Genomic DNA, 26,768 nt, shown 5'->3' with positions numbered 1-26,768 from the left:
ATCTGTTGCATCCTTGTCAAACTACAGTTTTAAGTATGAAAATGCCAACATATATAAAATATGTTAGTTTTATTTTCCTTGATTTTAGTACTATGATATGTCAGATATCTTTGAAAAAGTGACTGACAGATGAATGAAACTACTACTACTGCAACATTAGAATCTTGTTTGGATGCAAGCCTAGAGACTCTTGTAAACCCTTGTTTAAGAAATCTGGTATTCCCCCATTACCATGTGTATACATTATGGAAACCCTTTTGTTCTTTAAATTAAATGTAATAGGCAAGGACCTGAGACTACAAGAAAAACTGTGATATACATGACCACTTTACCAGACAAAACAGAAACTTACATATGATTCAAATCAGTACAGCACTGTGCCAAAAAGGTACTTTTCACATGGGAGTTAAGCTTTATAACAAACCTTCCTGAAAACATAAAAGCTATCATTGAGGTCAATACATTTGGAAAATCTCTAAAGTCATATTTACAGCATCACTGCTTTTACTCCATTGAAGAATATTTAAATTTATGAAATGTGTTATATAAATACTTACTTACGTGTAAAGTGTATTATTGTAAGCTTACATATGTATGCCTTGAAATTACTTTCAGCCTGTATATTTATAACTTGACTTGTCCAATGTCTTATGCATAAGCTGCTATGTAGACAACAGGACCAATAAAATACAATCTACAATCTACTACTACTACTACTGTTGTTGCTGCTGCTACCACTACTGTCACTACTATTTTCACCCTTGGTATTATTATTATTATTATTACACTAGCTCATCAAAAGTATCCAGACAGCTCTGGGTAATGTTGAATTGACAACTGGATGTCACAAGAGGTGGACTCATCAGAATAAAAGGGGGCAGAAAGTATTGCATCATCAGTGGGGAAGCAGTAACAGTGGAATGGGTCAGTCACAAGAGCTCAGTGACTTACAATGTTGACGATTCATTGAAAGTCACCTAAGTGAGAAATCCGTTAGGGATATATTGACCCTTCTAAAGTCAGTGATGTGATTGTGAAGTGGAAATGCAAAGGAACAACCACAGCTAAACCAAGACCAGACAGACTTCATGTGCTGATGAACAGGGACTGTTGAGCATTTCAAAGAGTGGATGTACAAAATCACATGAAACCTATGGAAGGAAACACTCATAAGTTCCCGAATGCTAACAGCAGCAAGCTAGGACAATGACTGTGCTTAGGGAGCTACACAGAATGTGGTACTGTGGTTGAGCAGCTCCTCATAAGCCAAACATTTCTACAGTCAAAGATAAGCAGAGCTTGAGGTATTGTGAAGACTGATGCCAATGGACAGTGAGTGAGTGGAATACTTGATTTGGAGTGAAGAACCACACTATACTCTGTGGCAATTTGATGCAAGGGTTTGAGTTTGAAAAATGCCTGGAGACCATTATGTGCCAATAGTGAAGTATTGAGGAGGATTTTTACAGCAACAGGGTGTTTCTTGTGTGTGCATGTGGTCCTTTCACTGTGCTTAAGAAAATGTTAAATGAAGAAGGATATGAACATATTTTACAGCATAGTTCACTGTGTACAGAAAAGGAACAGTCTGCACATAATGATTGTATCAGCATGAATGTTTACCCAGTAATAAAGCTGCATCTGTGAGGCAATGGATTTTGGACAATTATATACCTGAAATGGACTGGCCTGCCCATCGTCCTAGCCTGAAGCCAGTGAAAGAAATTTGGGATTAGAATGTTGACTTCACTCCAGCCACACCATCTAGCATCACTATCTTCCCCACCTTTGGTTCCTGGGGAAGAATGGGCTGCCATTTCCCCACAGACATTTAGATACCTCACTGAAAGTGTCCCCGCAAAAGCTCAAACCATTGCAAAGAAGGAGGTTGCACACAATCCTTATTAATGTCTGCTAATATGTGTCTGGATACTTTGGATCAGGTGGTGTATTATTGTTTGGTAACTGTAGTCCAACTGCATACATACTACCTACTCAGAAATTCATCTGTCAGTTAGGAGGAGTTTTAAGCAGAAATGATTTGAGTTTGTTTTTAAAATTTTCTTTTTCTGCCAGCACCTTTAATTCTCAAGAACAAATGTCAAATATTTTATGGCTGCAGACTTCTCTCATTTCTGTGCAAGAGTCACATTATACTGCAGATAGTGAAGCATATTTTTGTTCCCAATGTTATACTCGTATTTATGAATGTCACTCTTATTTTGAAACTATGCCTTTGTTTTAATAGGCAGATGTGTAAAAACATCTCATGTTATGTTTCTTTATCTTATACATAAGTGGACATAAACTTGAAAAAATATTGTTAAACCCCTATTTTATGTTTTCGTGTGGTCCAGACTTTAAAAATGCAAAACTGAGGAGAATGCAGAATTGAGCAAACTGTTAAAACCCCCTCAAAACACAAGCAAAAACACATATAATTGGCATATATAATCAAAAGTAGCAATCCACTCCAATACTTCAGATAAAATTTATCTAAGTGAAGGAAATTTAATGTACAATACAATGTTTATACAATAATTTGTGGTAACGAATTTCATCAATTTTTTAAGAAATCGCAGATGTGTGAGATATTTGTCATAGCATATCAATTGCATGAAAAGTATATTTTCAGTACTTCACAAAATGCTTTCACCCCTACCTACATTCCTGTCATTGAAGAGCCTCTCCCCTTTTCCACATATCCAGTAGGTGAATTCATTTTAAGTGTGTTGGTGTGGTGTGGTGTGGTGGCTGCACTGGCAAGTCACTAGCCAATAAGAGTGACATTTCCTTGATTATGACCAAGCATATTCTTCAAGACTCGGTGTATGAATGTAGAAGGTTGATAATTGATGTTGGTGAATACAGCACATCAAAAATACATTCAAAAACCTCAGTTACAAGTGGCACAAGAAAAGGTGGTGACTGGGCACCTTTGTCATGTATTTCCTTGGTCTGGAACACTTCACGTCAACTGTCTTCTTTTTCCGTTACCACTGCAACCTAGCTGTAGTTGTACATAATTGTTTGGTGAAGCTAAATTTTGCGAGTTTCAATGGCAAAATTGATTGTCGATTACTTCGGTATTTCCTCTCTCACAGCTCCCCTCTCTACAATTATCTAAAATAATCCCTTAACTCTGCCACTGTCCATGGTGCAAACCATTTGCCTTTTCTGCCACTTATAACTCGTTTACTCACATCAAATTTAAATAGGAAGAAAACAGTGTGAAGTCAAGTGAGACGTCGAGTAAAAAATTAGAATTGAGTTAAACCTTACCAGGAAGAAATGTAAAATTGGGTAATTTTTAACACTGTTCTTTCGGTTTTTTTTCACAGGGGCTATAAATTTATGGTGTGGAATTGCAAAAAATGTAAAATTAGAGGACATAAAATATAAGTTTCACTGCAGTATATAATTATGTATGCAGCCTTGGTCAGAGTCTAGTCATATGTGAGTCTCAGAAATATACCTGTAAAACTCTGTGGATTGGTCAGTGAGAGAAAGGTCAATTTGGGCAGAAGGTGTCAATGCTAACATACAGATATTTGTTTACAATAATTAAATATTGTGGATAACATACTTGGACATATACAGTAGAGTCTTGTCGTGATATAGCCATAAATAATGGTTTGGAATACTCATTTCATGGAATGTGACTTTTTTGGCATTCTTGAAGAAACAGTCTGGTCTCCAAATGTCATGAAGCCACTCAACATCCAGTATTCTATATTCTTCACTCATGTACTCAGGCAGGCGGAGCCGGGGGTCTCTCCAGCTTTGTGCTAAGAAAATGTCTGCCACGTATGTCTGAAACACAAAAAAAAGTATTTGGTAACATAATCAAGTTCAACTAAGTGTAAGCTAAAGACTATCAACAATTGCACATATTCTCAATTATCACCATTTTCCTATTATGTTCAGCCATCATTATCAATTAACAGAAGAGAAAGACCACAATTTTGAGTATAAATTATGGAAATATAGATTTATAAAGGAGAACAAAATAAATTTATGGTTATGGTGTGTCCAAATACATAAAAGTCCTACGCTATGTTATTGAGGCCACTGTTATGACTTCCTGGAATACCATATCATTGTCTTACAAATACTAGAGGAAGCTGAGCAAGCTATTTAGTCTCAGTAAATAAAAATTATAGTCTGTGGAGAGATGATTCATATTCCTGCAACATGGAGGACACAACAAATGGGGCAATGTCACAATCAGATGGGAATACAAGACCACCTCTAATGAGATGGCATCAAAAGATTGTTGATCACTAATCTTCCTTATGGGAGGAGGATGAAATTGATCATGGGCAATTAAGAGGCGTGTTAGTGTTTGACTGGAGGCACATAAAAGTTAAATCATAAGAGCATGGTGGTGGGCTGTTAATATGATCTATTGCTTTTGCCACTATATTACACCTTTTGAGAATTACGAATAAGGTCACATTACAAATGATAATGTATTATATGTTAAAAAACCTGTGGTAGCCATAGAGGTGCTTGATGGATGTATCTTTTATTTTTTTCTTCATTATAGTAAATTGTCATTTTTAGGACCCTGGTAGACCATCAAATGAAACTAGTGCTGTGGAATGGCTAAATATTCATAACATACAAGTGTATGAAAATGTTTATTCTCCCTGACACATGAGTATGAGGTAGTCTGCATGTAAGTGAAAACATTATAGACACAAATCAGTGTATCAGACTTTTGTGTATTCTATCAAAATTGCAACTGTGAACTTCAGTTAAGAGTTTTTAGAAAACAAAACATAGTGTGTCATTCTGAATGGAGAGAAGTCTTCAGACATAAAAGTAACTTCAAATGTGCCCCAGGCAGTATTATAGGACCATTAGTTTTCACATCAAAGTTTGCTATTGTGAGTGTAATTGATATGCATCAATTCTTGAAAAGATGTGACTATAGTAATCATGGGCTACATCCAAACTAAACAGGGAAGTTCAGACTGAGTAACAGCTCATTACAAAAATAGAAACATGTGGAAACAGGATGAAATAATAAAAATGCCTACAACTAGCTCTGCCAGGAAAGTCTCTCTTTGTGTTGCAAAAGCCACTCCATGTCAAGTTATCAAAGAAAGTAATATGAGTGCAAGTGATACATGTATATCAGTGTGTCAGGCTAACATTGCTAAATCTATAGAAAACTCCTTGCTTCTTCAAAAGCTGGGGACATCAATGTTATATTACATTTCAACGAAAGGATCTCAAGACCTCTCTGCTGCTGCATCGCAAGTAGAAAACTGCACCACTGTACTTCAAGTTTCAGTGAGAGCAAAATGAATTCCAAAGAGAAGGAATGGTCTTTTATGGCTGGCACTTTCACAATCATAACATCATCATCAAATAGACAAACCTCCAACTGTGGCGTAGGCCCCTATATAAACAACACATCTCTAAGTGAAACAGTGAAATATAGTGTGTGTATATATATATATTGTATGTCAGGACAGTGAAGAGTACTGCAATTTACACAGACATACAAAAAGAGAAGAAAAACAGACACCATGTAGGATGATACATCTGAATGTGCAGTATGTTACAGGTATTAGTAAATGAGCACTTGCCACATTTGTTAGTATTAAAGGAACATGGTCTGAAATGTAGCTTTAGTAAAGTAGATGGTTATTTATTGGTAGAAAGTTATCATATAACTCAGCATAAGTGTGATGGTGTGGCAGTCTTTGTCAATGAACATATTCAGCATAAGAAACTTGGCCTTATCGAGTGATAGATTGAAGAGGAACATTAAAAGTGAGTGATATTGTAATCCAATGGAAAAAGCATGGAGTCAATGTGGTAAAATATAAAGTAACAGAAATATTTACTCCACCTCATGCAGATGTAATCAATCTTATCTACAGTTTCAATAGCATAATTAGACAAACTGGGCCCAATGACCATACTGTTCTTGGAGACCTTAATATTGATGCAAACTCCAGCAACATGGCTAATACGAAACTTGCATACATATTGTTGAAGACACTGTTAAGTATAGTAAAATAGACTTTTGTTACTCAGGCCACACTGCACATTAGACAGAATAAGAAAATCAGGTCCTAAAAGAATAACGAAAACTTTTGAAAAGAAATGAGCTTTACATAATAATGATGTCAACGCTTTTAAAACTAAACTAGCTGAGAAGAGATGGGTTATAATCTTCCACGTGGAAGGATCAAACAACAAATGGGATGAGTTTTACTCCATTCTACTGAGACACTTTGGCTCATGCTGCCCTATTAAAGAAATGTAAATAGGGTCAACACATGTTCACATGTTCAGAGAGGAAAAATAACAAATTCGGACTTCCAGCCAAACTTCTTAAACCTACGCAGAATATTCATGACCTAGATGTCCTGTGCAAATCAACAAGACTGCGTATTTTCGAATAAAAATATGACATAGCTAAAACAAACTTTTGAAGGTGAACTTTCAAATCTTAGAAAGCAAGTCCATGGTAATGAAATACCACAGTCCACTAATGTAAACAAAGTTTCCTGGAAATTGATCAATAAGTATCAAAAAACCTCCACAGCTGGGGGTACCAAATAATTAAGCATTATACAAGATGGTAGTATTATAAATAACATAAGCAATATACACTCCTGGAAATTGAAATAAGAACACCGTGAATTCATTGTCCCAGGAAGGGGAAACTTTATTGACACATTCCTGGGGTCAGATACATCACATGATCACACTGACAGAACCACAGGCACATAGACACAGGCAACAGAGCATGCACAATGTCGGTACTAGTACAGTGTATATCCACCTTTCGCAGCAATATAGACTGCTATTCTCCCATGGAGACGATCGTAGAGATGCTGGATGTAGTCCTGTGGAACGGCTTGCCATGCCATTTCCACCTGGCACCTCAGTTGGACCAGCGTTCGTGCTGGACGTGCAGACCGCATGAGACGACGCTTCATCCAGTCCCAAACATGCTCAATGGGGGACAGATCTGGAGATCTTGCTGGCCAGGGTAGTTGACTTACACCTTCTAGAGCACGTTGGGTGGCACGGGATACATGCGGATGTGCATTGTCCTGTTGGAACAGCAAGTTCCCTTGCCGGTCTAGGAATGGTAGAACGATGGGTTCGATGACGGTTTGGATGTAACGTGCACTATTCAGTGTCCCCTCGACGATCACCAGAGGTGTACGGCCAGTGTAGGAGATCGCTCCCCACACCACGATGCCGGGTGTTGGCCCTGTGTGCCTCGGTCGTACGCAGTCCTGATTGTGGCGCTCACCTGCACGGCGCCAAACACGCATACGACCATCATTGGCACCAAGGCAGAGGTGACTCTCATCGCTGAAGATGACACGTCTCCATTCGTCCCTCCATTCACGCCTGTCGCGACACCACTGGAGGCGGGCTGCACGATGTTGGGGCGTGAGCGGAAGACGGCCTAACGGTGTGCGGGACCGTAGCCCAGCTTCATGGAGACGGTTGCGAATGGTCCTCGCCGATACCCCAGGAGCAACAGTGTCCCTAATTAGCTGGGAAGTGGCGGTGCTGTCCCCTACGCCACTGCGTAGGATCCTACGGTCTTGGCGTGCATCCGTGCGTCGCTGCGGTCCGGTCCCAGGTCGACGGGCACATGCACCTTCCGCCGACCACTGGCGACAACATCGATGTACTGTGGAGACCTCACGCCCCACGTGTTGAGCAATTCGGCGGTACGTCCACCCGGCCTCCCGCATGCCCACTATACGCCCTCGCTCAAAGTCCGTCAACTGCACATACGGTTCACGTTCACGCTGTCGCGGCATGCTACCAGTGTTAAAGACTGTGATGGAGCTCCGTATGCCACGGCAAACTGGTTGACACTGACGGCGGCGGTGTACAAATGCTGCGCAGCTAGCGCCATTCGACGGCCATCACCGCAGTTCATGGTGTGTCCGCTATGCCGTGCGTGTGATCATTGCTTGTACAGCCCTCTCGCAGTGTCCGGAGCAAGTATGGTGGGTCTGACACACCGGTGTCAATGTGTTCTTTTTTCCATTTCCAGGAGTGTATAACCTTTCCAATAAAAAATTCATATCATCAACAGAAAATCATTGTGGACTATAGACATGCACTGAGAGATACTGAATTTGTTGAGTTTCAATTTTATGATGTTAATGAAATGAAATAAGCAAGATAATCTTCATATTAAACAAAGAAAACTCAGCTGGATGAGGTGGTATGTAAAGTGCTGTAGCTAAAAATGCATTAAATAAATAGCTAAACCATGAACCTACCTTATAAACTGCAGCATTATGAAAATTTTTTTATCCTAACAGTCCAAAAATAAGCATTGTTAAACCATTGCATAAGAAGATTCCTAACTTTAGTAAGGTTTTGGAAATGGTTATCCTTTCTCAGCTCATTTTACAAAAAAGAAAAAAAAATAAATTCTTTACAGAAACACAACCTGGCTTTACAAAAGACCGCTGCACAACAACTGCAGTTACTCAATTTCTCCATAAAGTATACACAGTCCTAGACAAAGGAATGAAGACAATGGGCATATTTTTGGATCTTTCCAAAGCCTTTGACTCAGTCGATCATGGGCTCCTCATTAAGAAATTGAACTCAGACAATAACAAAGACTCATCTATGCATGTCCACATACTTAACAAATCATGAGCAACATACTAAATTTTCATTCAAAATAGCTAATAAAATCATAGATTCCCATTTTTCTAGAGATAAAGTAATCCAGGGAATGCCATACGGATCAATCCCTTCCTTTTCTTTATGTCAATGACATGACACAGCCCTTCAACTTACATCTAGTAAATTAGGCTGATGACACCTCCCTCTTATTTTATGAGAGCGTTGCAGTCAACTGCAACTGCCACGTATTTTCTACACCAAGGTCTAAACACAGTGCATCAGTAAATCCCAACTATTTACATTTAAGGGGGCAAACCACATTAGGAAGTTCAAAAATTCCGATTTTTATTGTATAAATCGTTAGCTTAACTATACAAGAATACGCTGTCAAAATTTCAAAGCGAAATTCGCATTCGTTTAGATTTTATGAGCATAGAACCGAGTGCACATCGGGTACCAGTACAGGTTCGAGTGCAGATAGGATGGGGCACTGCCTCAGGTGGGCTTGACCGCAACCTCACAGTCGCTTTGTATACTAACGTAGCCTTGAAACAGCTTTCTTTTTAAATTAAGGTATAGAAGGTACTGGAAGCATCAACATAAGGGATTGTTTCGGTTATATTACGTTAGAGCGCCGTTGTACCTTACTTGGAGTCAGTTCTGACTCAGCCTTCCACGAGTGTGTTTGTAAATGAGACTGAGAAATGTCTTCGCATCCGAAAGGCGACCATGAGTCTAACGAACGCCTCAGTAAGCCGTGTAAAAGAAAGGAAGGTTGGAAAGCTCGGAAAGCATTGCTGCAAGCGCGAAACGAAGCCTATGAGGAAGAAGAAGGATTATTATATGGTGTTGGAATCGCAGATTAATCGGTAAGAATTTTACGTTACTGTTAACTTCCTTGAATTTCTAGTTTCCGAGAATTTATTTTTCAAACGTATTTATCTCGAAATGACTTTTTTCGCATTTGCGTGGAGTCTAACTCAAAAAGCATAGAACCGATTATTAAGAAAATTGATAGTTTGATTCTTTATAAAATTACGAAATATGTGAATCAATTTGTGAGACGAAAACATGATTATAAGGCTATTTTTCTCGGTATAATTAAGAACAGTTAGTGCAAGAGTTTTCCACCAATCCAGAGACTCTTCAGCAGTCACATATAATGATCCACTCTTGAGACGGGTTTGCCAGTTCGTACAAACCGGCTAGCTGCAGTACTTCTGGCCGGCCAGTGTGGCCGAGCGGCTCTAGGCGCTACAGTCTGGAACCGCGCGACCGCTACGGTCTCAGGTTCGAATCCTGCCTCGGGCATGGATGTGTGTGATGTCCTTAGGTTAGTTAGGTTTAAGTAGTTCTAAGTTCTAGGGGACTGATGACCTCAGAAGTTAAGTCCCATAGTACTCAGAGCCATTTTTTTGCAGTATTTCTTTTGGCAGCCTCCTCGAAACTTCATTGTTTCTTTTCACGACGCCATACCCTTCATCTTTTCAAAGGTGTCTCATTATTGAATCAAGATGACGGTTAGTGTTTAGAGATGATTCCAAAAGTTGTGTGCTACCATATATTGCGATTCCTATATCAGATCTACTGGGGAATTTCCAGAATAAAGAATCTGGCCCAGTGACATGTGTACTGGCCATGAGTCGATGAAGATATTGCACACATGCGTCAGCAATGCCGAGCTCATCATGTGCAGGAACCTACAATACCCCAAGTCTACCGGCCATGGCCTACACATACTGCACTGTGGGATCGGGCACATGCGAACTTTGTGGGTCCATTCAATGGGGCCATGTGTCTTCTCATATACGATCAAAATTCAACAGATCACGAAGGATAGTACCACCAAAGATTTGGCCAGTGCTTTTCGTATTAAAAGGGCCCTACAATCTCTGGTCACCAATAATGGATGGCAGCTTGCTTCCACTGGTTTCCAATGTCTGAACATTTAGCGTGTACATTTAAATGCAGGTGGAAAAACAGTTGGTATCTACACCAATCGATTATGCGCTGTTTTCCTTTTCTATGCTCTTACCAGGCTGACACTGATCCAAGACTAAAACTCAGTAGAATCTTGCACATACAGCCTCATTGTTCCTTGTTAGAGCTTTTGCAGTAAAAGAAGAAGAAGCTGCATCTATCAAGGTGGGTTTCCCTGCCTGGGCATGCATTTCAGATATATTCCTAGTTGTATGTGTCGCTCTGTCACTGCGCAGCAAGGCTGCCAGCTTGACCAGTGTGCCACACTTCGAGGCATCCTTTATTGGCCAAGAACCAGCTCTGTTTGTGTCATCTAGGGCACACTGAGACTCTGGAACTGCCACACCAGTGTGGGCAGCTCACCTCAACCACCGCATGCACCAGCAACAGCGGATGTGGGACCTGGTTCCATGATGACATCCCAAGTGGCGGGCACCTGGCATTCCCAGTTCTGCGGCTGTTGTCCATGACCCCTACATATCTGGACTTCGACAATTTGGTGGAGGGCCCCTATTAAGCACCCAGTGTGATGCCGAACCCACGGTCTTTTCCAGAATCAGCAGCAAGCAGCAAGTCTGAATCACCGTCGCCTACTGCCTCTACATTTCTGGACCATGGAACGGCTCCTGCACCACTGGCAGCATTCAGAGCTGCACCCCAGCCTTTGCAGCAGGCTGCAGCTCACCCACCTCGTCCTTTCCCGCAATGGCCAGGTCGTTTTCGGCCTTAGGGGCCGATTCAAGGGAGGAAGGATCTTGTAATCCCACTGGACATATTGAGGGATATATATATTTCAGCAACAACTTCCGGAAGTCAAAGAAAACAGCATCTACATTGGCACCGGTATTTGCTGCTTTTGGGTATTGTGGACGAACAGAGGGAGCTGGGTTTCACACGACAATTGTTTTCGAAACCCATGTCGATTCCTACAGAGATTTCCGGCCATAATACGTGAACATAAAACATGTTCCAGAATTCTAAAACAGACCATCATCAAATATGCAGGCATACAGTTTTGTGAATTTGTTCGATGGCCCTTCTTGAAAACTGGAATGGCGTGTGCTTTTTTCCAATAATCAGGAACATTTCGCTCCACTAGAGGCCTATGTTACACTGCTGCTGCACAAGGGGCAAGTTATTTCGAATACTCTGTGTGGCGTCAAACTGGCATATCGCCTTTCCTCTGTTGAATGATTTCCGTTCCTTTTCTATACCATGGTCACTTATTTCAATATCAACCACTTTGTCGTTCGTGCGAAAATTCAGAGGAGGTATTACATTGTGATCTTCGTGTGTGAAATAGATTTGGAAAAATATGTTTAGTATTTCGACATTTTCTGTGCCATTCTTCGTTTTAGTACCAATATGATCACTGAACATCTGGACAGATGGCTTCGATCCGTTTACTGATTTAACGCAAGACCGTAATTACTTACGTTTTTCTGTCACGTTGGTAGACAGAGTGTTACTTTCGAATGCGTTGAACACTTCACGCGTGGTTCTACTTACGCTAATTTTTGCTTCGTTTGATTTTTGTTTATCTGTGAGGCTTTGGCTGCATTTAAATTTGCAGTGAAGCTCTCTCTACTTTCATAAACACTTCCTAACAAGCATGTCCAGCCACGGCGGGTTTTTTATATCCCTCTCAACTTTGCTCTGCTCATAACCTGTCTAAAGCGTGTTGTACAAACTCTTGATCTTTGTCCATTGATATTCAACATTGTTAGTGCTGGAGGTGAAAGTTTCATGCTGACCACTCAGGTAATCTGAAACCTGTTTCTTGTCACATTTGCTAAGCAGAAAGATCTTCCTATCTTTCTCTGTAATCATATTGGTAGCCGTATTCATTGATGCTGTAAGGGCCTTCTGATCACTGATTCACTGTACTACGCTGGGTCGAAAAGCTCGGGTCTTCTTGTCACCAGCGAACCTAGATGTTACCTTGACGAGACGGTTCTCTGATTAACCGCCCAAGGGAATTTTTGGATCAGGCATTTAGAATAATTTCACGCACTGTCCTGTCCCTACTACCCGCCATAATCGCTTGAGCCTCCCAGTCCGGTAAGCTGAAATCTCCACATAATACTTCAACATGACCAGGAAATTTACGCAAAATTTTCTCCAAGTTTCGCCTCGAATGTCCCGCCACTATTGCTCCTGAGGCAGAGGACCTGTAAAAGCATCCGGTGGCCATGTTTGAGACAATTTTAACTGATCTCCACGAAAAAATTTTCGCATTTGAAATATGAATTAATCTCACTAGATATTATTGTATTTTTTATGGTTATAAACACGCCATCACCACCAGCGTTCAGCCTGTTTTGTGATATGTATTCCAGTCGGAGTTAAGAATGTCATTGTTATTAACATCTGGTTTTAGCGTGTTTCTGTCCCTAGCACTGTGTAGGCATTGTTACTGTTTATAAGCGAGGCTGATTCAACGACTCTTCCATAGACGCTCCTGCAGTTAACTAAAACTATATTAACACTGTCTTTCTACGAACTGCTATGGCCCTGTCTGGAATCAGAACACATCTTATCGGATCTGCGAAGAGATTTCTGTCTCCTGAAAACTCACACATGCCCTGCTACTCGTACCCCATTACCCTAGGAGTCTCTTCCTGCGTGCATTGCACGCCTCACCTATTAAGGAGATTGGGGGGGGGGGGGGTCCTACAGTTTTCCACCCAATAGCGGAGATCGAGAAACCGCGTCGAAGGTCATCACAATATAGTCTGAGCCTCTGGTTTGAATCGTCCACTCGGCTCCAAAAAATCGGACCGCGATCGGTTCTGGGAATGATGCTGCTTAACGATAGCTGTGCATCCACTCAATGGGCGAGGCTAGCTGTCTTCACCAAAGCAGCCTGCTGCCTGCAGGAACCGCGGATTCCCCACGCGGCAGAAGTCATTCGTGCCTACATGAGCCACAATTTGTAGCCGAATGCACTCAGTGTGCTCAATCGCTGCCAGCAGATCCTCCTCCACATCTCGAACGAGACCCCCCTCCAGCAAGCAAACGAAGTGAACACTGGTCTTCTTTCTCGACCTGCCCACTATTTCCCAGAGGGCCTCCGTCACCTGCCTAACACTGGAGCTCTCAACGACAAGCAATCCCACCCTATGACTTGTCCGGACTTCTCTGGAAGATCAACCACAGTCCCAACAGGCTAGGTGTAATGTGCTGGCTCAGATGTACATTTAGCAGCAGGCAATCCCTCAAACCAATTTCTGAGATGTAAGGGGACAGCCGTGCACTTTCACCTCCCGGCCAGAGATTCGCGACTTCACCTCTCGATGGCCAGTCACCATCAGCGAAGTGTCGACCAGCTGGGATGTGCGAATTGGAAGGCGCAACTGCATCAGGGTTCCCAGGCGACACTATTGGCTCCGAAGCTGCCAAAGTATTCGTCTCAGGTGTCCCAACGCCACCGCAGTCCAGGGTAGCAGTCTGAAGCCTGTCGACAGTGACCAACACATCTTCCAATTGTGTATGGACAGTGGCCAGTTCCCTGACAGGTGCAGTCCCGATACATCTTTAATCAATTTTTGTATTTACTACACGTAATGTAACACTAACCCAAGAAGTCTCCAGGTGCAACTTTCACTTCCACAGAGCAGTGTACTCCGTACAAATGGTTTGCGAAGGATTTTATGACACCTGTGTTCATATGTTTGCTGGTTAAAATGTATTCCTTAGTAGCAACTACCTGTTTTGTCAGCGCAGTCCTCCACTTCATTTCCATTAAGCATCTATTATCCTCTGTGATTATACTGCCATCATCATCATCATCATTATCATCATTATCATCATTTAAGACTGATTATGCCTTTCAGCGTTCAGTCTGGAGCATAGCCCCCTTATAAAATTCCTCCATGATCCCCTATTCAGTGCTAACATTGGTGCCTCTTCTTATGCTAAACCTATCATTTAAAAATAATTCTTAACCGAATCCAAGTACCTTCTCCTCCTACCCTCTACTGCTGAACCCATGAGTCTCTTGGGTAACCTTGCTTCTCCCATGCGTGTAACATGACCCCACCATCTAAGCCTGTTCGCCGTGACTGCTACATCTATAGAGTTCATTCCCAGTTTTTCTTTGATTTCCTCATTGTGGACACCCTCCTGCCATTGTTCCCATCTACTAGTACCTGCAATCATCCTAGCTACTTTCATACCCGCAACCTCAACCTTGTTGATAAGGTAACCTGAATCCACCCATCTTTCGCTCCCATACAACAAAGTTGGTCGAAAGATTGAACGGTGCACAGATAGCTTAGTCTTGGTACTGACTTCCTTCTTGCAGAAGAGAGTAGATCGTAGCTGAGCGCTTACTGCATTAGCTTTGCTACACCTCGCTAGTTGTTACAATCTTTTCTGTTTCCATGTTTAAAGATTGGTGTGATTACTGCTTTTGTCCAGTCTGATGGAACCTGCCCCGACTCCCAGGCTATTTCAATTATCCTGTGTAGCCATTTAAGACCTGACATTCCATTGCATTTGATGAGTTCCGACTTAATTTCATCCACCCCAGCTGCTTTATTGCACTGCAATCTATTGACCATTTTCTCCACTTCCTCAAATGTGATCCTATTTCTATCATCATTCCTATCCCATTCTACCTCGAAATGTGAACCATTACTAATCGTATTTTCACCTACATTGAGCAACTCTTCAAAATATTCCCTCCATCTGCCCAAGGCATCCACAGGATTCACCAGCAATTTTCCTGACCTGTCCAAAATATTTGTCATTTCCTTCTTACCTCCCTTTCGAAGACTGCTAATTACACTCCAGAATGGTTTTCCAGCAGCTTGACCCATAGTCTCCAACCTGTTTCCAAAGTCTTCCCAAGATTTCTTCTTGGATGCTGCAATTATCTGTTTGGCTTTGTTTCTTTCTTCAACATATCTTTCTCTGTCTACCTGAGTTGTAGTATGTAGCCATTTTTGATACGCCTTCTTTTTCCTTCTACAGGCTGCCTTGACTGTGTCATTCCACCAAGCTGTTTGCTTCATCCTACTTTTACACACTACTGTTCCAAGGCATTCCTTAGCCACTTCTAGTACTGTGTCCCTGTACCTTGTCCATTCATTTTTCAATGACTGTAATTGACTACATTCAACTAACTGGTACCTTTCTGAGATCGCTGTTATGTACTTGTGCCTGATTTCCTTATCCTGAAGTTTCTCCACTCTTATCATCCTACATATGGACCTGACCTCCTGCACTTTCAGCTTCACAATCCCAATTTCACTGCAGATTAAATAATGATCAGTGTCATCAGAGAATCCCCTGAATACACGTGTGTCCCTCACAGCCTTCCTGAATTCCTGATCTGTTATTATATAGACAATGACAGATCTGGTTCCCCTGCCTTCCCAAGTATACCGGTGAATGTTCTATGTTTAAAAAAGGAGTTTGTGATTACTAAGCCCATACTGGCACAGAAATCCAAAGTTATTTACCGTTCCTGTTGGCCTCCATATCCTCTCCAAATTTACTCATAGCCTTTTCATATCCTTCTTTTCGATTTCCAATCCTGGCATTAAAATCACCCATGAGCAGAACACTGTCCTTGTCCTTTACTCTAACAACTACATCACTGAGTGCCTCATAAAAACTATCCATCTTATCTTGATCTGTCCCTTCACAATGCGAATATACTGACACAATCCTAATTTTCTTACTAGACACTGTCAAATCTATCCACATCAGTCGTTCGTTTACATACCTTACTGCAACTACGCTGGGTTCCACTTCTTTCCTGATGTAAAGCCCTACACCCCATTGTGCTATTCCTGCTTTGACTCCTGACAGGTAGACCTTGTATTCTCCCACTTCCTCTTCTTTCGCACCCCTTACCCGAATGTCACTAACAGCTAAAACGTCCAGCCCCATCTTACTTGCAGCCTCTGCCAGCTCTACCTCCTTCCCAGTGTAGCCCCCATTGATATTAATAGCTCCCCATCTCATTACCATTAGTTTGCCAAGTCTAATACGATGTCATCAGCAAATCTGATACAGTGTCTTCTCCTTCATGATCTAAATACCTTTCTCAATGAACGCATTAAATAAATACGGAGATGGGGTACATCCTCTACCATATTTATGCTTTAGTTCTGATACAATTGATTAAGCATACTTTTACCCTACAAGTACAGCCCTCTAGCTGTAAACAGTTGCTCCATGTTAGCGTTGTCAAAAGAGTTTTCTATTTTAATGATTGATCAATCGATATAATTATGCATACATCCACAGGTGCCAGGTCACATGCGTAACAACACTTCCACAAAATCTGGGTCCTTTCTTTGCTGTAATTCACTAAGCTCGTCCACATTTTCAAAACCGTCAGTCACGTTTATATCGTCTGGCGGAGTGAGTGTGGAGATTTAAGGGCTAACCCGGAACACCACAGTCTCACTTGCCAACCAGACGATGTCTGCAGCAAGCTCTCCAATTTAGCTATTAACGTGGTTTCCTCGTGTCTATCTAAAGCGGGTCCACCACTGTTCACCGTGTTTACAGTGAACGAACTGACTGCATATGAATGCACCGAGAGTGTGGTTAGCATCCGATAGCTTCCCAGCCGAGGCTACAAACAGTGTTGTGCTGCACTAACATGTTAATTTTTCAAAAAAACTTCCAGAGAACTTTGCTGGCCCAGGGTATCTACCTCCAGAAGTCTTCCGTTTTGTGTATTTCCACAAGAGTCAGCAACTATTACTCTGTGATTTTACTGTAAATATGTTTTGCTTAACAACCATATTTTTCAAAAATCTGACCAGAATGGCTTCAATTATGGTTTCCTGTCGTTCTGTGTAATTTATCTCGTCTCGGAATTGCAAAGGTGTCATTCTGACCGTTTTTCTTTGTTTTTCTTTTTACAGGGGCGGAGGGGGGGGGGGCGTGGAATTACGAAATTTTTATTTTACTGAATTGATCAGAAAGTTTAACAGGGGTAACGATAGAACGTAGTTAATGATATTTGAGTCACTAACAAATAAACATTAGTTCAGACTCAGCAACTATTAAAAACTGTATGTAAACAGGAAGCCTGACATATAGCTCAAAGGAGCAAAACGTGAGTGGTGATACAAATCACGTGACCGTAGGTTACTCTCGTATTTAAATAGGAAATATAACAATAGCACAGTTAATCTTTATATTCGCTGAAATCTTCAATAAGAAGACAGATGCAATAAAAGCAAACTTCGACGCCTTTAATTCTGGGATCTGTCGCACAAATGCACTGATGGAAAAGACTGATTCCCGAACCTTCGAGATGCATAAAGAACCTGCCCACAAATTTGGCCAAAATACTAACGTAACAGAAGATCTGGCAGACGATGTTCGTCATCATATTACGTAACGTTACGCAATAATAAATGTGATGGAAAGCCAGCTACAAGAAAGTGAGCGTTAGAAAAATGATGATGAGAGCGAGATGTGTGAAAGTATCGGATACAGTGTAGGTACGGCTGACGAGGTCTCTGCTCAAATTAATGTTGCACACAATGAGGAGACTGTTATGATACTGCAGGAAACGGTTGTGGGGCAATGCGAACCTGAGGAAGAAAATAAGCATCATTCCTACTAGCGTATGCAGAAACACAGGCTTGCTAGTAACTAGATTTATCGTTGTGTGACACAGAAACGTTGCCTGTTTCACCCACATTACAGCATGTATTATTGGCATAAGCTCGAGAAAGTACTGTATGATCCTATGCGGCTGGTCTCCGAGAGTGATTTCAGTGTGAAGAATGACGTTCTTAGTCGCTTAGACTTTCTGGGCCACGCTCCTCTGAATGTGTTTGAGTGTGTGTAAAGATGTCCAGTTAGGAACTCTCACAGCACAGCACTTGAGAGAAAAATCTTAAGCGGTGAGCCCAAATCCCGGCTGAGAAAGCTTTTATGGTGGTTTTCTTTTAGAAGTAATCGACAGCAAGCTGAACCCGGGTGTCGACACTCAGGGGGCCGAAAATGAGGGGAACTTAGTGTTGTGGTAGGCAGGAGAGCCAACCGTATGGTTAAAGGAGGCCGAAATGCATGCGTTTTAGCTCACGGAGGCTGGCGTGAGGTCTGGAACATGACAAGGGAATTAGAATTGAGAAAAACGGACGTAGCTGGTGGAATACTTAACTTTAATCCATTAACGGAGAACGTCGCTCTTTATGGTACATGATTCACAATATCAATAGTACGGATACTGGAGCCTTGCTAGGTCGTAGCAAATAACGTAGCTGAAGGCTATGGTAACTATCGTCTCGGCAAATGAGAGCGTAGAAGTCAGTGAACCATCGCTAGCAAAGTCGGCTGTACAACTGGGGCGAGTGCTAGGAAGTCTCTCTAGACCTGCCGTGTGGCGGCGCTCGGTCTGCAATCATTGATAGTGGCGACACGCGGGTCCGACGTATACTAACGGACCGCAGCCGATTTAAAGGCTACCACCTAGCAAGTGTGGTGTCTGGCGGTGACACCACACTTAGTGTTTAAACTCGGAAGAATGAGGAGCTCTACCTTCAGGAAGTGACATTATAAAGTTCGTGTTTAGCTTCCTTTTTAGGCGGCACGTAGCCATGCAGTGCAAGAGTTGGGATCATGTCGCAAGTCTAGTTCACATCGCGACTAAGAATTATTATGCGTGTGAGATCATAGAGGAACTTCAAAGTTTTTATAGGGACGTGTGTTGTTATACATTGTAGACTTAGCAGTCTGATTATTTATACACGAAACGCGATGGGAACTCTGAATTAGGCTGCCAATTGACATTGCTGAGAGAACTAGTGGTGCTACAACGGAGTTTTAGTGAATGGAACTACTGAATTCAAAATTAATTCCTTCCATCGCCTAGTTCATTTCATAAAATCAACTCCAGCTACATTCATTTAAACTCTAAGACAAAAAGAAGACACACCAAAGGAATTATCCGAATGGGACGGAAATCGGAAGATGTGATGTACATGTAGAGACACACAAATGATTACGGTTTTAAAAACTGAGCAAATCATTAATGTGTTGGTCCACCTCTGGCCCTTATAAAAGCAGTTATTCGATTTGGCATTGGTTGATGGAGGTGTTGGATGTCCTTCTGCGCAATAGCGTGCCAAATTCTGTCCAATTAGAACGTTAGGTCGTCAAGATCCCGAGCTGGCTGGAGGGTGCCGGCATTGTCTTGCTGAAATGTAAGCCCAGGATGACTTACCGTGAAGGGCAACAAAACGGGGCGTAAAATATGGTAGACATACCACTGCGCTGTAAGGGTGCCGCAGGTTACAACCCAATGGGTTCTGCTAAGAAATAAAATGGCACCTGAGACCATCACTCATGGTTGCCGGGATTTTATGGCGGGCGACAGTCAGGTTGGTACGTCACCGCTACCTGGGACATCTCCAGATACGTATTCGCTTGTTACTGGGGGCTTATTTCGAAGCGAGACTCGTCAATGAAGACAATTGTAATCCAGTCAATGAGATACCAGGCTAAGACGTGTCTGAAGACGCCCCAGACAGCGGTGTGATACCGATCTGTCTCTCGCCATACGACCGAAACTTTAGCGAGGTCATTATGCGGAACGTGTTGCAATGCACTGAGAAACTAGAAGCTTACCTTATCTGCAAAGATTTTTGTGTGAAAACTCGAAAATAGAGGAAACTGATAGTACCACTCGTATTTTTTAACGAATACCGAAGTCAATGACATAACAGGTTCCAGATCATCCTTACACTTTACGAAGTCAAGTAAGCTTTTAATACTCATAATCATAGGTGTTTCTCATGTCTAGAGAACCATCAGTGTTTCCTCCACCTATGTTTCACTATTTCGATGAAAAACAACACATCAAAATCTATGGTCTCTCAACCAAATAAAGATTGTAAATGAGTAGAATGGCAGTACAAGCAGTCGATCAGTCAGTTTACATGGGTGGGGAATAACTGTCCATCGCAAACACTCGCCGTATTGAATCTTCTCAAATTCCCACATAAAAACCGGAGAATACTTGCAACAGATGCGATCACAAAGGCTGCCCAACACTTTCTTAGCATTAGTTCGCTATTCACCTGCCCAGAGAGCGACACTGTTAGGTTAATTGCAACCGCATTCTTCCACTGACCGGTTCGGGAAGTTCAGTGGCAGCCTGTGCCTTAAGCCCGTTCGTTCCGGCCACCGGTTACCTTCGCCATGTGCTCCGTACGCCAGGCGGTGTCGTCCTAGGAAACCAGCCACATATTTTTCCATTTTAATTGCAATTAAATATTACGATTGCGGCACCTATCTGGTGACATTTGACAATGAGTAAAGTATTAGAAGTACCTCCTCCAAACTACTGTGGCTCTGGAAATATAACTTTCCATTTAAATCTATATCCTCCTCATGACTGGTCGTAATTTTCCACGTAAAATCATTCATACCCCTTACAGCTATCGACGTACTGACATCGAAATTTCCCACATCAAATCTATACATCCATTATGAACGGAAGTAGTCACTTTCTCTGTACATGCCGGTACATGAACCACAGTAACGTTACGTTCCAACAACTTGACAACTAATGTGATTATCATTTATAGGTGTATAGTGTCCGAAAAATTATGGTATGTCGACACTAACGACACCTGCGTGTCGTTTCGCACGACCTACCATAGCTTCTCAGTAGCAAACCCCTCTCGCCACATCGTCGTTATCACATTTTTGCCGAGGAATAAAGGATGTAATTACAATTAAAAAGCCATCGCGTTTTTTATTTATATTGCATACGTTCTTGTACGATAGGCGGCGTTTTTCAGAGCCGGTAGAACTGATACCCACAGCCTAGTCACAGACCCTGGCTAATTCTCTCGAAATCCCATCCCGTTCCAACGCCACTGTTACGAAGTTAGGAAGCCGTCTAGTCCTCAATCTGTCACTATCACAACAATTATAATAGCACCAAACCATAGCAAGGGATAAGTCCCTGCAGTCGCGCTACTGATTTATGTCCTCGTGGCTCAGGTGGACATAGCGTCTGCCACATAAGCAGGAGATCCCGGGTTCGAGTCCCGGTTGGGGCACACATTTTCAGCTGTTCCCATCAAGGTATGTCAACAACACCTGTCGGCAGTTGAGGGTTTCAATTAATTATCATTTATTCTAGAGAAGCTGCACGGTCATCAATGGTATCTGTTCTTTCGAGAACAGTTACTATCTTCATACATGTGTTATTCTTGTTTACCTCATGTGGACTGCCGTAAGGATACGACATAATAATGGTATGAAGACTTTTAGCATAGTACTTGACAATGTCATAAAAGCCGAAATCTATGTAGTACAGATGATAAACACAGGGTGATTTTTCCACTGCGTACGAACTCTATGGATTGGTCGATGAAGGGGCACGGAACGAAAAAGGTCTATGTCCGGAAATGCATGGTTTTCATGATAGGGACCATCTAAAAAAATGGTTCAAATGGCTCTGAGCTCTATGGGACTTAACATCTGAGGTCATCAGTCCCCTAGAACTTAGAACTACCTAAACCTAACTAACCTAAGGACATCACACACACTCATGCCCGAGGCAGGATTCGAACCTGCGACAGTAGCAGTCACGCGGTTTCGGACTGCAGCGCCTAGAACCGCTCGGCCACAACGCCGGCTAGGGACCATTTATTCAGTCATATTTTGTTACAGAGACTGTTGTCTATTACGCGCTGTATCATGCAGTTAGAGTATACATGGTTTCCCCCTAGAGGGTGGTATTGTGCCTCAAATGTCATGGCCTAGTGCCCTCTCCTGCCATAGTAATTGTAATGTTGTGTCCGATTCACTTCACTTGCTGACTCACCTTGTAGTGGATGTAACACAGTGTTGTACACAATGGTTCCGCATTCGAATCGAGAGCTTGCCGACATGCTGTGTACTTACGGAAAGGTTAACAGCAACGGGTGGCGGGCAGCGCGGTTGTATCAGGAGACGTATCCCCGCGACAACAAACACACCATTCAATAATGAGATTTTCACTCTGCAGCGGAGTGTGCGCTGATATGAAACTTCCTGGCAGATTAAAACTGTGTGCCCGACCGAAACTCGAACTCGGGACCTTTGCCTTTCGCGGGCAAGTGCTCTACCATCTGAGCTACCGAAGCACGACTCACGCCCGGTACTCACAGCTTTACTTCTGCCAGTATCTCGTCTCCTACGTTCCAATCTTTACAGAAGCTCTTCTGCGAACCTTGCAGAACTAGCACTCCTGAAAGAAAGGATATAGCGGAGACATGGCTTAGCCACAGCCTGGGGGATGTTTCCAGAATGAGATTTTCACTCTGCAGCGGAGTGTGCGCTGATATGAAACTTCCTGGCAGATTAAAACTGTGTGCCCGACCGAGACTCGAACTCGGGACCTTTGCCTTTCGCGGGCAAGTGCTCTACCATCTGACCTACCGAAGCACGACTCACGCCCGGTACTCACAGCTGTACTTCTGCCAGTATCTCGTCTCCTACGTTCCAATCTTTACATAAGCTCTTCTGCGAACCTTGCAGAACTAGCACTCCTGAAAGAAAGGATATAGCGGAGACATGGCTTAGCCACAGCCTGGGGGATGTTTCCAGAATGAGATTTTCACTCTGCAGCGGAGTGTGCGCTGATATGAAACTTCCTGGCAAATTAAAACAGTTGTTACTGCCCCTTATCACTTACAGCATGTGCAGGGCTTACTAGCGACAGACTTTCCACATCGGGAGCAGTTTCGTTACTGGTTTCCTCACCATGCAACCACGATTCCGGGATTTGTGTCATCCATCCTATTCACAGATGAGGTACACGGAGAGGTACCGTCAACTTTCATAACAGCCATCTTTGGAATAATATACAGGATCCCCATGGTATGATGACAGCGAATTATCAGCATCGGTGCGGCCGGGATAATTGGCGACAGTATTTTCGGACCAGCCTTCCTTCCATGTCGCCTAATAGGCTGGAACTATCGGCGTTCCTTACAGGTGACGTTGCTTCCCTGTTGGAAGAAATGCCATTGATGATTCGAATGGTTATGTGGCTGCTACATGACTGTGATCCAGCACACTTTGCCGTTAACGTCCGGACGCATCTCAATCGTGTCTTCACTGGTCGATGGACAGGACGAGGGGGTTCAGTTGCACGGCTTGCTCGTTCACCGGATCTCAATACGTGCGATTTCTGGTTATGGGCCACCTCAAAAGTACCGTGTATGCCGAGCTCATTTCGGATGTGGAGACACTGGAGCAGCATATTAATACTGCCTTGGACACTGTTCGGATACAGCCTGGCCGATGTGAACGTGTGAGACAGAACATGCTACAGCGCGTACATGCATGCGTTAAGGCACATGGAATCCATTTTCAACTCATACTGTAACTGTGGCTGCATGGCACAGAGGTCAGTCCCTGTAACAATATATGATGGAGTAAATGGTGTCTACCATGGAAATCATGCATTTCCGGACGAAGTTCATTACAACCTTTCTTGTTACGTAACCTCTCATCGATCGATCCCTAGAGTTCGTACACGGCGGAAAAAATCACCCTGTATATCGAGTGGTCATAAAATGCCTGAAAAGCCTGTAGGAACGAAGCAGGACAGTGTGTATTGACACATAAATGTTAAGAAAGAAATTCGATCCGTTGCGCCGTTTCCGAGTTATTTAGCATTGCAGTTAACCAATGAGGTCGTCGTGAGCGAAAATTCAAGTTTCAGCTAACCAAACAAAGCACTCGTTGGACAACACCACCCCTGGCAGGCTGCTTGAATGTGAGGGCGCGATGCCCCGATTGGCTAATTTCAATGCTAAATAGCTCGGCAACGGTGCAACGTGTCCAATTTTTTTCTGAAAGATTATGTCTCAGTACAGCCTGCCCTGCAGCATACCTACAAGCGTTTCATACAGAGTCTGTATATATATTGTATGTCTCTTCTAAGAGTCGTCAGGCACATTTCCTCTGATGTTTCGGCAGATGCTTGCAATTTCCTTTTTTCAGTGTGTAGCTGGAGTCATCCCAAATAAATACTGCTCATCGCGTCTTTCACATGACGCTCAACGTCGGCGGAAAACATCGGTTTGTTTCTAGTTACAAATAAAGTATTTATTAAAGCGGAATTTTATGTGTCCATTCGATAGAGACGTCTCAAAATAGTCTAGTGCGATAATCGTTTCATCAATATGCAATTAACAGGGACAGTAGAACAGAAAGAATAACGTGTAATCATTAATTTCAGAGGCTGTTCAGGAATACTTTTTGAGTATATTGGTATAATGGACTCACTGTCTTCAGCGGCTGATTACAGCGTAATAATGTAATTGTGATTTATTCGTTTTTTACCGAAGTCGCCCTTGTATCTGTGAAAATATCTTCACAATAGCGAAAAGCATGCAATATGCAATAATCAAAACGTACAACACGTAGCAAAGTGTAATTCAACAATCTCTGTACGCTAAAGTGCTGTGATGGGGTTGCCATTGGTACGGGAGCACCTCGGCTTAGTGTCATTGTGCTGTCCACTGCATTCAGTGAACTCATACATGAGGTGCATATCGGCCAACTCTTCATCAGTAAGCCTATGCATAGTACGGTTGGGTATCAATGTTAAAGCTGGGCAGAGTACAAGTGGGTCTGAACACACAGTGCACCGAACACTCCCAACGATGGGACTCTGCAGCCGACGACACATGCATAAGCCAATGTTAACACCGCAACATCCACCACTACGACTGGAATTGGCACGTGGCCATCTGCACTAGATGTTGGCTTAGTGGCAGTGCATTTCATGGTCTGATGAATCCCGATACCTTCTTCATCATTCCAATGGGAGGGCGCGAATCCGTCGTCTGCCAGGGGAACAGCTCCTTGACACCTGTGCTGCGGTATGGAGACAAGCTCGCGGAGGTTCCATTATGCTCTTGGAAACATTCACTTGGGAATCCATGGGTCCAGTACAGCTCGTGCAAGCCACCTTGATGGCCACGGAGTATCGTATACTGGTTGCAGACCACGTACATCACTTCGTGACAATCATGTTTCCTCATGGCAGTGGCATTTTTCAACAAGATAATGCGCCATGTCACAAGGTCAGGTGTGTGACGGAGTGGTTCAAGGAACACAGAGGAGTGTTCCAATTGATGTTCTGGCCCCTGAACTCGCCAAATCTGTACCCAATGGAACACATCTGGGATGCGATTGAACCTGGCGTGAGAATTCGTCGCCCCCTCCCCAGAATTTACGGTAATTACGTACCTTGTGTGTGCAGATACGGTGCCAACTTCTGCTACCTACCAAGGCCTCATTGCTTCCATACCACGACGCGTTGGCGCCGTTATCCGTGCCAAAGGTGGACATACAGGCTATGTTCTGGCTGATCAGTGTATATTGTATAGTATTTTAGGGAACCGAGTACCTAGAAATGACGGAGCGACTTCGTCCCCGCCGTAACCCTCAGTGGTTCACAACCCCACATCAGGCTACAGCAGTCAACTCACCCCACCGCTGCCCACACCAAACCCAGAGTTACTGTGTTGGGTTCGGCCCCCAGTAGACACTCCCCCCCACCCCCACCCCCCGTGCCCCAGTGAAGTCTCGCACCAGACGAGTGTAGCCCCATTGTTTGCATGGTAGCGTAATTATGGTGTACGCAAATGTGGAGAAAGTGTTTCGGACAGCAATCGCCAACACACTGTAACTGAGGTGGAATAAGGGGAACCAGCGAGCATTCACTGAGGCAGATGGAAAAACCGCCTTTAATACCATCCACAGACTGGTCGGCACAGCAGACCTCGACACTAATTCACCGGGTGGATTCGTGCCAGGGACCGGCATGCCTTCCTGCCCGGAAAGCTGAGGGTCAGACCAAACGGCTAACTGTGTCCCATTGCTCCTATGTAGTCCAGTCCGCCCCCAGTAGCTGAATGGTCGCCGGCACGGGAGCTCAGTGTGTTCGGTCAGATGGTTTAGCTACCCTCTGAAGGAAAAAAACTGAGTGAATGGATCAACGAACTACCTGAACTGGTGTCATTGGACGTCCGCCATGAACAAATTCAACGAACAATATAGAACGAAGTGAGATAAAAACAAGTGGTCAGTGCACCAGAATGTCAGTCCTAAGGGCTCGTGTTCGATTCCCAGTTGAATCTGAGATTTTCTGC

The 26,768-nt window shown here is 43.0% G+C and overlaps 1 protein-coding gene across 1 annotated transcript in view; it reads right to left on the bottom strand.

Annotated features, from left to right (window-relative positions):
• Positions 1-26,768, bottom strand: part of LOC126298578 (glycine receptor subunit alpha-2) — a 156,102-nt gene that overhangs the window by 41,307 nt on the left and 88,027 nt on the right. Inside the window, exon 3 of the mRNA XM_049989949.1 lies at positions 3,587-3,813. Within this exon, the coding sequence (XP_049845906.1) occupies positions 3,587-3,813 (227 nt within the window). The remainder of the gene's footprint in view (positions 1-3,586; positions 3,814-26,768) is intronic.

The sequence above is a fragment of the Schistocerca gregaria genome, chromosome X (genome assembly GCF_023897955.1).
Source record: "Schistocerca gregaria isolate iqSchGreg1 chromosome X, iqSchGreg1.2, whole genome shotgun sequence".
NCBI classification, from domain to species: domain Eukaryota; kingdom Metazoa; phylum Arthropoda; class Insecta; order Orthoptera; family Acrididae; genus Schistocerca; species Schistocerca gregaria.
The sequence above is the reverse complement of the archived record's forward strand: the minus strand, read 5'-3'. Positions and strand labels throughout refer to the sequence as shown.